The sequence below is a fragment of the Pygoscelis adeliae genome, unplaced genomic scaffold, assembly GCF_000699105.1.
Source record: "Pygoscelis adeliae isolate BGI_AS28 unplaced genomic scaffold, ASM69910v1 Scaffold608, whole genome shotgun sequence".
Lineage (NCBI taxonomy): Eukaryota > Metazoa > Chordata > Aves > Sphenisciformes > Spheniscidae > Pygoscelis > Pygoscelis adeliae.
The window spans coordinates 848,362-862,686 of NW_008825407.1; the positions used below are offsets into that span (position 1 = coordinate 848,362).

Below are 14,325 nucleotides of genomic sequence, written 5' to 3' on the forward strand. Positions count from 1 at the left end.
AAGACACAGTGGCAGCCAAAGATGAATGTCAGGGGCATTCGGGTGGGAGACATTTTTCTCCAGCTGTCAGGGGAGGAATCAACTGAGACAGAATAGCAGTCATGAACACCAGCCATCACTTTTCCAAGCACCTTTCATCTTTACTCCGCAGAATCAAGATGGAAGCAGCCACTTCTGGGGTTAAAAAAAGGCCACAGAAATGATCTAGATCATGCAGGTAGATCGTGCAAGGTGTATAGGCACTGCCATAAATCTGTTCTTATATGGGAACTATTGCTACTCTGAAATTAGGGCTGAGTTTTTACAGCTTATTTAATTACTGATGCATTTCCAATAGGATTAAATGGATGTCTGAGTGTGCGTTAGCATATGTTAGGATATGCTATGCTGATAAATATCAGTGCTTTCATATGCCTCCAGATGCGCATGCTCTGTATATTTACAATAACTGATTAGTGTCATCCAAAATTGAAGACAAAAGGGAGGAAAGTATTATTGGCCCAGCCTTGTGCCTTTTGGTGATCACGAGCCCTAGGTTGGCTGCAGAGCATTAGGGCTGCTCATAGTGAAGTGTGAACACCAATTGTGGGAAGAAAGGTGTTTATGAACAGGAATGAAGCTGCAGGAGCTGCAGGTGGATGCAGGTAGTTGCAGAAGGTACTGAGTGCTTGTAGCCATAGTCTGTTCTTGTATCAGCCAAGCCAAGAAGAAGCAAACGGAATAAATAAAGGAGTTCATGAGCCTGATGTCCAAGAACCGTTCTTTTTCTCTCTTTCTCTGTCTGAGAAGTACACGTATATTCATGTCTTTTCCATTTTATTGCAGGGCTGCAAGCTCAGACTGTCTTAGTCAATGACACAGTCTCGGGGTTTATTGGGACAGATGTGGTCCTGCACTGCAGCTTCACCAATCCGCTCCCCAATGTGAAGATCACGCAGGTCACGTGGCAGAAAGCCACCAACGGCTCCAAGCAGAATGTGGCCATCTACAACCCTGCCATGGGGGTCTCCATCCTCTCTCCCTACAAAGAGCGGGTGACTTTCCGGAATCCTTCCTTCAAAGATGGCACCATCCAGCTCTCTCGGCTAGAGCTGGAGGATGAGGGAGTTTACATCTGTGAGTTTGCTACCTTCCCAACAGGCAACCGGGAAAGTCAACTGAACCTGACTGTGCTGGGTAAGATACTGGGCAATCTTTGTAGTGTGAACCATTGCCTCCAGTTAAACAGATCTGGAGGAACCTGAGACTCGTGTCCTGGGAGCTCAGGGCAAAGGTGAATCTTGGGTGTAAATTTTACCTATGATGATCTTTCAAGTTGACTGTAAAGAGGTGAAGAGCAGGGAACCCAGGGTAGGTGGTTCACTGAGCTATCACAGGAACGCCTCTTCCTCTTTCCAGGCCTCAGTTCCCCTATCTCTTAATGCAGGTGCAATAACAGTGACCTTTTCCCTAAGGGTGTGGAGAGTTTTAATGAACTGGTGGCTGTCAAGTGAACAGAGAAGAGACAAGAGAGATCCATGGACAAGTAGAGCTTATCCATGGAGCTTAGGGTTCTGAGTGAATAAAACCCACCCAAGGTCTACATGATTCATTTGCTCTCCAATTTCGGTTTCTCATTCTAACATAGGGCTGAAAACCTATGGCAGGAAAGGATTGACTTTCCATCGTGTATCTGTGCATCTAGGGCACCTCCACCATTCTTTCCCCAGAGTAGGTTGCTGGCAATTTGCAGCAGCTCTGGACTCACCACAAGGTCTGTCACAGGCTCAGTGGTGCTCGGTGTCTCTTGGGTTGTAGTAGAGAGGATAGCATTGCTTTTCTAACCATTCCTTTGTACCCTTTTCTTCTCCTCCTCCTCCTCCTTTTTGCAATTCCTTGCAGCCAAGCCCACAAATCGGATGGAGGGCACCAAGCGGCCACTTATTGCTAAGTCTGGCAGGACAGAAAAGATCTTGGTAGCTACCTGCACCTCCTCTAATGGGAAGCCCCCCAGCACTGTCACCTGGGACACCAAGCTCAAAGGGGAAGCGGAGTTTCAGGAGATCCGGAATAGCAATGGCACCATCACAGTGATCAGCCGGTACCGGTTGGTGCCGAGCCGGGAGGCCCACCGGCAGCAGCTCATGTGCGTGGTCAATTACCAGCTGGACCGCTTCACTGACAGCATGACCCTCAACGTGCAGTGTAAGTGAGCATGGGCAGGGCTGGAGAGCAATGCTGCGTGGTCAGTCCCTGGGGTGGGTGATAAAGTCTGGCAAAAGAGGATTTTTCTGAAGGGAAGATGTTGGTCTGCTGGAGGGGCTGAAGCAGGGGGCTGCTCTCTTTTTCTGGAGAGTGAAAACTGAAGTGATCCCTTGGAATAATCATACGCTTTCTCTTTTTCACACCTTCTTTCTCTCTCTGCATCTGCCTCGTCCCTTTGTTCCTCCCCTTTTCTCTCTCCTTCATTCACCCTCTCTCACATTCCTTGTCCCATCATCTTTCCCACCTTGAAATCTCTCTCCTTCTCCCACCCCTGCCCCCTCATCTCCTCCTATTTCATTTTCTCCCCCTCCCTTTTCCATAACTCTTTCCTCTCCTTTTCCATCCTGCTTTTCTATCTTTTTCGTCCCCCTGCAGATGAGCCAGAAGTCACTATTGAGGGCTTTGATGGCAACTGGTTTCTCAACCGGAAGGATGTGAAGCTGATATGCAAATCTGATGCCAACCCCCCAGCTCACACCTATGAATGGAAGCTGTAAGTGCCTACAATGCTTCTGCTTTAAGCAGCACATATGACCTTTGAACAGGGCCAAGGAGTCTCTGTAGAAACCTCAGTCACCCTCTGGTCAATTAGGGCCCAGTCCTATTACTGTCAGTGGTGTCACTCCAAAGTAAAACCTGTGCATGTGCGGGGAGAGTTGGACACTTGTAGTTGCTGGAGCTGTGCTTCTGCAGAATGCTCGGAGCTGATTCTGGTTCCCTGGCACAGCTCTGCCAAGAGACCTTCATTGCACGGGGACTGGAACTAATTTCTTTATTTGCAAACCAGGGAAGCTGCTGTCTTCAGCCTTGGTCCTTCTAGCTCACCCCATCCTGTGCTGGCCATCCTCTGAAGCTGAGCTTGTCAGATCCAAAACAAGGCTTGCTGCCCTGCCAGCCCTGTCTAGAGGGCAGCCTATGCTTTTGAGGCAGGCAGTGCAGTGTTTGAAGCGACTAGGGCAAGGGACTTGTTTTGCATGGATGGGCTTTATCAGAAGTTTCACGTGGCCTATGGCTCCAGCTGACAGAGCTGGGACTGGCATTTTAGTTGAGCTATGCACAGCCACCTCACCTTGCGATGGACAGAAGTTATCCCCTGTCTTTCAGCTGGGTCTTCCCCCAGCATCTTCCAGTTCAGACTCAGGAGGGAAGGGCAGTGGGTAAGGATCATACACACCTCCTCTCCTCTGGACTGGGATGGAGCTTGCTACCAGTGCAGTGCAGCCTCAATACCCAGGATAACTTCCTATTCTCCCTGCACTGGAATAATATTCTGCCCTGGTGACGTGAAGCGGTTGAGATATGACAAGGTGAATAATTTGCCCAGCACCACTAAGTGCTTCAGTAGCAGAGCTGGAAAAGAACCCAGGATTTCCCTCCCTTAAAGGGGCACAAATAGCACAAAATTTGTCTGCATGTGAAAAAACCTTTCCCTGGAATCAGCCCCAGCTGTGAGTAGGAGCTCCCCTTTGCAGCACTCATCCCCACCCAAGTGACATTAAACAGAAGCAATTCAGTGCCCTCCAGGGTTTCAGCTTTTGGCTGAACGCTCTAAAGGGACTGAAAAGTGAGCGAGGGGTGTCTGGGGAGTCGGATGGGAATTGGTGCAACCTGATGTGGTTCTCTCTCCCTCTCTTTCTTTTCTGTAAGCACTCATGTAGCTTTAAAAAAGAAAGATCAAACGGATCCTTTCTTCTTTTCAGCTGGCATTTGTCATCAGGAAAGAGGCTCTCAAAATGGCTTTGCAAGGAGCTAGGCATATTCTCTCTCATTTCACTTCCCAGATCAAACTGTTCACAGTGAAAGTCTGAAGAGGATTGTTTTTCTTGCCTTTTTTCTAGTTCTTGTCCCCAGCTCTCTCCCTCTGTTGGTTCTGCCAGTTCGACTTAAACTCTGAGGGGGCTCTCTGGGTTCCTCACATTGCCAGGAAAGTGTTAGAGGCAAAGAAGCCCCTTGTGGCACCCAAGGCAGAAGAGGTCCCAGTTTAGGCTATCTCCGTGTAGCAGGGCTGGCGAATTGAGCTGAAGCGAGCCTTGTGAGATGGAGCTGGGGACAGGAGGCGGGTTTTTGCTCTGCTTTTGGGCAAGTCATTTCATCCCTTTGTTCTGCTATTGCTCACATGCGGGGCTGGAGTCTGAGCACTTGCTGGACTCCTGGGCATCAGGCTTTCTGTGGCAGGAACTCTGTTGCTGTGTACAGACACAGCCAGCAGCACAAGCGGACCCTGATCTCTGCTGAGGCTGTCTGCTCCTGCTGTGATAGTGATGCTGAAGGCAGGCTGAGAGCTGAAGCACGGGGTAACCGGGTGCCAAAAATCTCAGCCAGGTGATGTTTCTGTAGCCCAGGGCAGGAGAGAGAGTTACTTACCAACTGGGTTCAGACACAACAGGGGATGCAGGTGTCAGGGCTGAGCATGGCACTGCATGACTGAGTGGGTATGACATGTCATTTGCACACCTGGTTTACACACTGCGCTGGTAATAAACTCAGCTCTGGCAAAAACAATTCTTGGGAACAGCACATCTTTGAGCGAGGCATTGAGTTGGTCCCTATGTGCTTGTGTGATTGATGATTTTTTTAACACTGGAAAGAGTTGTTTTCCTATGGATTCTGTGTGAGCTGTGTGTATGTCCATTTGTCTGTCTTTAGTCTGCAAGGTTTCTTGACTTACAGCTTAGAGGCTGGGAGCATCAATACTTTGCTTTGAGAAGGAACTGTGGGGAAAAAAAGAGAAAGAGAGAGAGAAAGCATGGAATTAAAGTATACGGGTTTCTAAGCCTGATAGCACTTCAGTCTGATTCCCCAGCCTCTCCCTTTCTGCACACTTGGTGGGTCAGTTAGGACTAAGTATAGGATTATTGACCAGAGAGAGGGTGGAAAGGAAAGATGGAGTGCAGCTGAAGGTAAGGAGAATGGAGGGGAAAGAAGAGGAAAGTAGAGAGTGAGAGTGAGCAAGTGAGACTGGGGAAAATAGAGGTGGAAAGGGAGAAGGAAGAAAAAGCTGGGGCACAGAGTTGCCTCCTGGCTCTTTCAGCCCAGAATCCTGCTCTCCCATTCTTGGCCCCAGGCTGCCTGTGAGCGGGGCCCTGCGAGGAAGAGGCAGACCAAGCAGATGGGATGAAAACCTGATAAATAATTGTACTGCAGCCAACCACCTAGGCATGCAGCGTGTGTGTGTGTAGGGACGTAAGGAGTGGGAATAAGATCCATGGCCATCCCCTTCCTTCCTACAGTGCCACTTCGGTAATATCAAACTGATTCCTCATTTCTTTGGCTGGGCAGCCAGAGAAATAGCTACCAGCATCTTTGGTTTATCCATATGCTCATATGTGCCTCTTCCCCTTCCTGGGGGTCAGGAAGCAATTACTGCTGCTGTTTCGCTCCTGCCTGGAATGTAAAAACCTGCCATGCTTTCTTCTCCTCTCATTTGGATGGTGATGAGCAACAGTCAGGGGAGCTGTTAGAAGAAGCAATAGCCTTCTTTAGCATCCCACAGCACAGTTTTTAGATATGCCCTTGTCTTTGTAGATTCAGGGCCCTAATTCACCCATAGGCAGATGTTGTGATTTTGGCTGGGATAGAGTTAATTTTCTTCCCAGTAGCTAGTATGGGGCTGTGTTTTGGATTTGTGCTGGAAACAGTGTTGATAACCCAGGGGTGTTTTCGTTACTGCTGAGCAGGGCTGACACTGAGTCAAGGCCTTTTCTGCCTCTCACCCCACCCCACCAGCGAGCAGGCTGGGGGGGTACAAGAAGCTGGGAGGGGACACAGCCAGGACAGCTGACCCCAACTGACCCAAGGGATACCCCACACCATATGACGTCATGCTCAGCATATAAAGCTGGGGGAAGAAGGAGGAAGGGAGGGACGTTCGGAGCGATGGCGTTTGTCTTCCCAAGTCCCCGTTACGCGTGACGGAGCCCTGCTTTCCTGGGGATGGCTGAACACCTGCCTGCCCATGGGAAGCAGTGAATGAATGCCTTGGTTTGCTTTGCTTGCGTGCGCGGCTTTTGCTTTACCCATTAAACTGTCTTTATCTCAGCCACGATCCTCCCCCCCATCCCACCCGGGGGGGAGTGAGCGAGCGGCTGGGTGGGGCTTCGTTGCCGGCTGGGGTTAAACCACAACAGCAGAGGACCAACGTTAGGCCTTTCTGCTCTTCCATCAGCTTTGGGATCATTGGCTTGATGTAGCTGGGAAAGACTAATGTGTTTGCTATACATATGTGCCTATGTGTATATGTAGACATGCAAAATATGTGCGTGTACATTAAGGCACTTCTTTACAAACCTAATTATATCCCCATTATTCCCTTTTGTTTCTTACAAATTGCTGACAATATGTGCACATTTTTGTTGGGAGGAGGGGAAAGAATACTTGAGTAATTTTTAATTGCCTAAGAGAAGTAATTACTTTGCTTCAGTAATTAAGAATAACCAGGCCATGTGTGTCTTTTCCTAACACACAGGGGTTTTTTTTATTTATCTGCCTTTGTTCATTTGTTCTGTGTATCTCTAGACTTAGTTTTGCATTATTCCAGTTTCACACTTATCTGACTATTCTGACATGGGCAGGTCATAGATGGCAGGGCGCTAAAACAGCACCGCTTTACTCGGGCGTGAGTTGCAACTAACACTGGCTGATCAGCTGCCCAAGAGAGTTACGTGGGCAGGAAATTGGAGTAAAGCAGGGTTAGGTGGGTGTCCCATTCCTGTGTTTTCCATCAAATGGAAAGTCAGGGATGGAGGAACACTCTGAAGATGAGCCTGCTAGAGGTGAGCCACCAAAACCAAAAGAGTGACCTGACCATCTTACCCTAAGCTGCTCGGGGATTGTGCTGGAAAATGAACCGTTTTAAGGCTCTGAGTCTGTTTTCTGGATAGGGGAGTACATGCACTGAAAGTGCTCCACATCCTGTTAGCCAAATTCAAGGGCCTGTATGTGACCCAAATATGTCCAATCTCCCTTGTAATCACAGAGAAGGAAAAGAAAAACCAATTGATGTAAAGAACCCAATTCTCATGATGCAGTGGATTTACCCTGGAGACACTCTGCTGACTCTTCCCTGTAATGCTGCTGTCTGAGGGTTTGGTTTCAAGGCTGACTACGTTAGTGGGTATTTTCCAGCCAGCACCACCAGGTTCTGGACCTGCCCAAGGGCAAACGCAGAACCAGCATGTCAGTGTCACCTCTGCAGTACTGCTTGACCCTACTGAGTATCATCTCTGGGGTCAACCATGATCTTTGTTTCCCCTAGGCCAAACGGGACTCTGCCAGGGAGTGTGGAAATCCAGAACAACACCATCTACTTTAAAGGACCTGTCTCCTACAGTGTGGCTGGCACCTACATCTGTGAGGCCTCCAACGCCATCGGAACACGGTCGGGCTTGGTGGAAGTCAATGTCACAGGTAGGAAAACACTTGGTGTGCTTTGAAAGACAGAACAGGAGGAGGAGGAGGTGGGGAGAGGAGAGTGTGAGCGGCTGACAACTACCAATCAGTTGCATCTCCTTAACGTCTGTCTTAATCACCAGTGTCTCCTTCTAGGGGTGGAGAGGTTCATGATGCAAAGGGAACAATGAAGTTCTTTGCTTCACACTAGTTTTGCACTGGTTCAGCTCGGATTTTTTTCTCCTTTCCTCTTGTTGTCTTTTCCTTTCTTACACCAAGATACATTCGATTTGTTTCCCCCTTGTCTTCTGCTTTGGATTCAGAGAGATCATTGAACATGTTAAAAGCGAAGACGTGTGAGGGAGATATTTGTTAGAAGGTAGAAGAAGGAGTAGGATGAGGGTATAGACTGCCACTGAGGCAGTAAAGCATGAGATGGATGAGTCATTTGTTCAGGATGATGTTTGGTGTTTCTGATGTTAGGCAATTCTCATGATTTTTCATTTGTGCTCCTTCCAATGCCATGTTGGTCTGTGCATTTGCTCACCTGGCTGCCACAGATTACCGAGAGGCTGTGAGCAATTGAGTAGCTTTGTCTGGGCTCCAGAAATGAATAACATCACAGGATACAGACAATGGGAAGTGATGGTATGTGATGTCATATGGGACAGAAGGAATTTGACGACTTGCAAATCAGTGTAGCCACAGGATTGAGGAAAAGTCGTGGATATGCTTAGGTAGTGTCAGGGAGAGAAACTGATGTCAAGAAATAGGTTAAAGAGAAGAAATAACATATAGCAATAGCCTGATTTCAGAGAGACAAAGTGATATTGCAAGGCATCACCAAAGGGGGAAGGTGGCTGTTGGTGCTTTGAGAGCAGGAATTTACCCCATTCCTTTGGGGTAAAAGGAGCGATTCGTTTTATCAGTGGGTTAATGACAGGCAGTGACCAGCAGTTGCGGGTCTCACGAGAGAGATGGAAGTACCTCTAGCAGTAGGGAGTTGGAGTACTGCCACACTGCAGTGAGCTCCGGCCTCTCGGGGGACAGAGGAGGGAGTGACCATGCGATGAAGCAGCGCTGCCTGCCTAGGAGACATGCCTGGCAGCTGGGGCGACTTGCTGAGGCTCTCCTCTGGCCCCCCCAGCTGGCCAGCAGCACTGTGGGGGCTCAGCGCTTGTCTCCTTCAGGTGCTCCACCTACACCCCAGCTTGGGACCATTGCCAGCTGGGCAGGCAGCACAAACCGTGGCACACGGCCACTCTTCCAGCTGGGTTCACAGCAGGGACCATGGGGCGTTGTAGCTCCAGACCTGCTCTCTCTGGGGAGAGCAGCGGGGCTGTGGCTGCAGCCGGGTGAGCTGGGGGGCCGCCGGCCGCCTGCATCCTGCAGATGCCACAGACGGCACAGGGGCCACCGACCGGAATGAGGCGCCCTGGGGGCTCCCAATGCAGGGGAAATACAGGACAGGTTCCGGGGATTGTTAGCTCTTCCTGCTGTCCAGCCTGAGGCAAATCAGAGCGCCTGCTGTTCTGATAGCAGGCCACCTCCCTGAGCCACCCAGTCCTTGAAGAGTTGTCTAACCTGGGAGTGATGAAAAGGGCTTCTCAGAGCTCCAGCCCCCTCCACCCACTCTCTACAGTGGTAAGTGCTGAGCAAGCGTAAAGATGAGGCCTGGGCAGCTGACCTCCTGAAATTAGCAATAACACTGTGTTTGGCACCCTCACCACCTCAGTTCCCCTCTTCTGTAACATGGGTAAACCAGGCTAATCTTCCTCTATCCAAGTGCTTGGAGGTCAATAGATGAGATGTGCTAATTAGATGCTAATTACCAAGTATTTATTTATGATCATTATCACTGTAGCAGGCCTTTAATTCACACCTCCTGTCCTGGATCCTTGCCTGCTGAGTTGTTCCTGGTATAAGCTTTTCTCTGGGGGATTTTTCATTTGCCAGTGAAAGGCACCAGAATAACAAAGCTCTTTGTTCAGGACAGAGGAGGCGCAGCACCCGCCCTGCCCAGCCGCCCAAAGCCGGGGGAAGGTCGTGGCCAAAATCTGTTCAGCCGCTGGCCATTTCATGGGAGTTGCCACCAAAGGCACTGTGTTTCTGGGACAGTGCAGGCAACTGCCTGGCGCAAACTGAGCAGACTCGCTTCCCGTCGGCAATAGAAAACCATCCCACGCAGTAACTAGCACCTTGGGTCACATTTGAAACAGTGATCAGAGGGAAAATCCTCCAAGCTCAGTCCCCAGTCGCAGAGAAGGAGGTGGGATAGGTATTGCAGAAGACTTAGGAAGGAACAGGCTCTCCTTGCCATGTCTCATTTTCCATTTCTGCACGGCCTGTATGTCCATTTCTTGCTGTCGTTCTGGCTATCCAACCACCCTGTATCTCTTGCGCTGTCAGGACACGTTCCCAAACACCAGATACAGCCCTCTCTTCATATTTTCTGCTGCCACCTGCCAGCGTTTTATCTGTTTCAGCACCACAATAGCATTGCAGCCCAGGTGGGCTGCACCGACTCGCCTGCAGCCGCTAGGGACGAGGGTCTGTGGGTTCCCCCTCCGGGCTTCGGTAAATGTCTCCCTTCCTGGTGGTTTTTCAGGGGACTGGTAGAGCATCGTTCTCACGCTCGATCAGTGCAGTGCTGGCAAGGGAAGTGGGGACTGGCAGGATTTCTGGGGAATGACTTCGGGTTGATGTCTGCCTGCCTGTAATCTCAATTTATTCCCAAAGGTCTGAACTGTGGGGTTGAGGTTAAATGAGAGGGAAGGAAGGGCACACCAGCAGCTGCCCTGCTAGGAGGGATTAGCAGCCAACCCGTTAGGCCAGGCCTCCACCACGTAAAAAAACCACTTTTAATAATTCATGGGATCTGAATATGTTTATCCAGCTCTCCCTAAGGACCGATTAGGCCAGTGCTGGGGAGGGCTCAGCCGTCCTCGCTCAGCTATTACAGGTACATTTGTTTGGGTCTTGCAGGCAATTTAGGGATTGTCAGTGGACCACGAAACCTCTTTCAAGAGCTGCATGCAATAAATGGAGTTCAATCTAGTGAGCAGCCAGCCTTGGGAGAAAAAAACCAGAAGGCTGGTGCAGAGAAAACCCTGCAGTGGCTTTTCCCCCTTCTGTCTCCCCGGGTACAGACCTCCCTCCTCCTGCCACTCAGCATCCTTCCTCCCAGCCCCGGCCCCAGAGAGGAGGAGTGCAGGGCTAGTTCAGCCCCCTCGTGGGGAGGGCGATTTGTTCAGAGGGAGAAGGCTGAACACTGCTATTAGAGTTATAGCACATTAAAGAGATTGATAAGTGGAAATTTAATATTTTATTCCAGCAATCTGTTCCTATAATTGCTTCTCCTGCCTTGCAGGACCTTTGTCAGTCGCAGCCAAGCCATGTAGTGTGACATGTAACTATTTATTACAGGCGGTTGGGTGACATAATAAAAGTCTGTGGTTATAGACTGCATGCGTGTCCCTGCGTGCCTGCACATGAGTGTGGTGGTCCTGCACAGAGAGCTGGTCACGTACATACACACATATGTGTGACCCCGACCTGCATCCTGGCACGCAAATGGGCCTCCCAAACCTCCATGCCTGCACAGGGATGCCCTGCTGCACAGTCACGTGTGCATGCAGGACGCAAGAGCATCAGTGCATTGGCATGAGTGAATATGCATGTATTTATGAATATGTGCTTGGCTGTATGGGCTTGCGTGCAGCAGTGCATATACATACCCTGGCCCTTGTGCATGTGTGTACATCTGCATTTGTGTGTGTGTGCGGGGGGACATTCATGCACTTGTGTACTGGCTTCAGCCAGAGGAAGCACAAGGAGAAAGATGTTGTTAAAACATCTCTTCGCCCCACGGGCCTTCAAACACCAGGCAAACATCAAAACCGAAGGAGAATCACAGTGCTAGAGCTGGGGGAGCAGGGAGTGCAGAGCCTGTGCTGAGGCAGTGACTGGTATCAGCCCCTCTGCTGCAGGGCTCCCGCCTGTTTCCCGAGGCCAGGAAGGGGTCTTTTCCTCCAGGATACTGCAGGCTCCCCGGGTTGCTTGCTTGGTGTAGCCTCACCTCTGCACCTCCCGGATTTCCAGGAGACAGGACACGACGTGCAGGTGTCCCGGGGAGGGGCTGTGAGGATGGGAGGCTCTGTGCCGTTCCCTGCCCAGGGCCGTGCCAGCCCGTGGGCAGGCGGCTTTGCAGCCCTGGCCTTGAATGTGCTACAGGCTGTGGAGGGGAGGGGAGGAGAGGCTGACGGCCCCCCCGTTTGCTTGGCTTGCAGCAGGGAGTTACTTACACACCACCAGTGATCTCACCCCAGCAAGGTCACTGCAAACGGTCCGTGGGGCTCGCTGGAGCCCTCTGCCATGCAGCAGCAGGCCTTTGCTAAGGCTCAGAGCGCAGGAGAAAGCCCTTTCCGGGAAGCGTTAAATCCCGAGCCCAGAGCAGGTGCACCCAAAGCCCAGCCGCCGGCCAGGGCCGTGCCACGCTGCACCAGCAAGCGCTTGTGGCTGCTTTAGGTGGGAGGACGTAGGGCCGGGGGCTAAAGAGGAGCAAGCCTGGGGGGTCCGTCTGATGCTAATCTTCCAGATGGCGGGTAGGAGTGTCTGCTGCATCCTGTCTGATGGCATCTGTGCCAACGGCCCCTGCGGGAGCAGCGCTTGATTGACAAGCGATAGGTGACCTGACAGATTAAAACCTAAGACACATTTGGCATCTGGCCTAAAAGCCGTCACACTCTGAAATGCCAGTGGCAGCTGCTAAACTTCTGGATTAGTTGCCAGTGGTTTTTTCACCACCCCCCCCCCCTTTCATCCCTGGCAGGGAGAGGAAAGGCAGGATCTCTTGAAGCCGGAGATGGGCATGCATAGGTGCAAGGGCTGTTGTGAAGGAAAAAGGACAGCAGTGCTACGGGCTTCTCAAATTGCAGCCCTGTCTGGGCTGAGGCAGGTCCAGAGGTATCTCCCTATCTTCATTCACGTACACGTCTGTAACACAGTGGGTCAAAGTCCTGGGATCATTTGGTGTGGACTGTACTGGCAGGGAAAGTTTGCCATCAGCAGTCTGTCTTGTAAAAAAAACCCACATGATCACCACTGTATTTGCTGAGGCCATCTGGGAACTGGGAAGCTCCATGAGCCCATCGGAATTAAGGTTCCTGCTCCTCCCCAGAGCTGCTGCTCGCCCTGGCTAGAGCCGGCCAAAGGCCCCTGCCTCCCATTGCAGCAGGTGTTTGATTTTGCAAGGCAGAAGGAAATCCAGGGCCTTCCTCTGGAGGAGCTTCATGCAAGGAGCAGCTTGGGCTGACATATCCAAAAGGTAATCTCTCGTGGAGTTTGACATTTTCCTCGATGCCCATGGCTGCAGTGAGAATCTCGGCTGGTGCTGGGTTTTTCCTTGGCCCTTATGGTTGAAGGGAAAAGGATGGAAATGTGACTTCAAGAAAAAATGTGTCCACAAGGAGTAGTATTTTTTAAAATATCTAAGCAGTGTGATGAGCAGAAGGGCTTTTGAAAGCTGGTTTCCTGTGGATCTGCATATCACAGAAGAATTACTTGGTGTCTAAAAATACGCTTTTTCTGATCTGGGCCCTTCCTGCCCTTGGGAGCAGCCTCTTGTCCCTGTGGGTTCTCTGATGTCTAATGAGGTTTAGCTCCCACCTCTGCTAGGGATCTCACTCCAGCTCTCTCCAAGAGCTTTATGATGGGTATAATTTTGGCTCATTCTTCTTCTGTCAGATAGCACTGAAATTGGCCAACAGGTTCAAAAAGCATTAGATAAGGGATTGATGGACAGGCAGGATGATTTGCATATGTCTCATTTCTATTGGAAACCAGCCATTAAAAGAAAGACGTGATTTTTAAAACGTGTATTTTTGAAGCCACTCTAGTGATGGGGAAGGCCTGGTTTGTCTCTGCAGCGGCAGCACTGCTATGACCCTGGGTGGTGCCCGGAGAAGGCAGGAGCCAGGGCAGAGAGATGCTCCAGCCCTCCTCCGTGCACGGGGGGGATCAAAGAGAACCTGGGGGCTCAGCCGGGTGCCAGAGCGAAGCCCAGGGCGACCCCCCGTCTCCCTGCGCTCCCAGCTGCCGCCCCAGAGGTCGGGCTCCTGGCACGGGGACAGGAAGCTGGGCTGAATGCAACAGCTGGCAGAGCCGGGCAGCGGGCAGATAGTGTTGCTGCTTTAATTCCTATTCATACAGCACTCCCTCTTTTTATGAGGGCTGGGGAGTAGCAGGAGAGGGGGAGGCTTTTTATGCTGGCATTAAAGCCTAGCTTGTTCCCCCTCCCTCGACTCTGCTGTCTCCTGTTTCTCCAGTCCGCTTTTCACAGTGGCTTTAATTCTCTCCAGACTCTTCCTAATGGATTTTTCACATGGGGCCCCCAGCATGCTCAGGCTCAGCACGAGTTTCCAGAAATTTCACGCACCCCTCAAACACAAAAAGGGGATCCTTTTCCCACACTTTCCCCTCTCTCCCCAGGCTGCAGTTCTGCTCTCTTTTGCACCCCGGACACGAAACTCGGTGGGCAGAGGGGTAAATCCCCCTTTGTGGGGCTGACAGCGGTGGATGCGTGCGGAGCGACCCCCGCCGAGAGGTGGCCCTGTCCCGAGTCGTTAATTAGCCTGGCTGCTGAAGGCCGGGGCCCCGGGGCAGGCGGCTGCAGGCGCGCCTCGCCGTGCCCGG

General features: G+C 51.1%; 1 protein-coding gene across 1 annotated transcript in view; it reads left to right on the plus strand.

Moving 5' to 3' along the window:
* The window catches only part of PVRL1 (poliovirus receptor-related 1 (herpesvirus entry mediator C)), a 64,645-nt gene that overhangs the window by 6,460 nt on the left and 43,860 nt on the right, over nucleotides 1-14,325 (plus strand). The window contains exons 3-6 of the mRNA XM_009330410.1: nucleotides 826-1,176; nucleotides 1,882-2,184; nucleotides 2,620-2,737; nucleotides 7,499-7,650. Of these exons, the coding sequence (XP_009328685.1) occupies nucleotides 826-1,176; nucleotides 1,882-2,184; nucleotides 2,620-2,737; nucleotides 7,499-7,650 (924 nt within the window). The remainder of the gene's footprint in view (nucleotides 1-825; nucleotides 1,177-1,881; nucleotides 2,185-2,619; nucleotides 2,738-7,498; nucleotides 7,651-14,325) is intronic.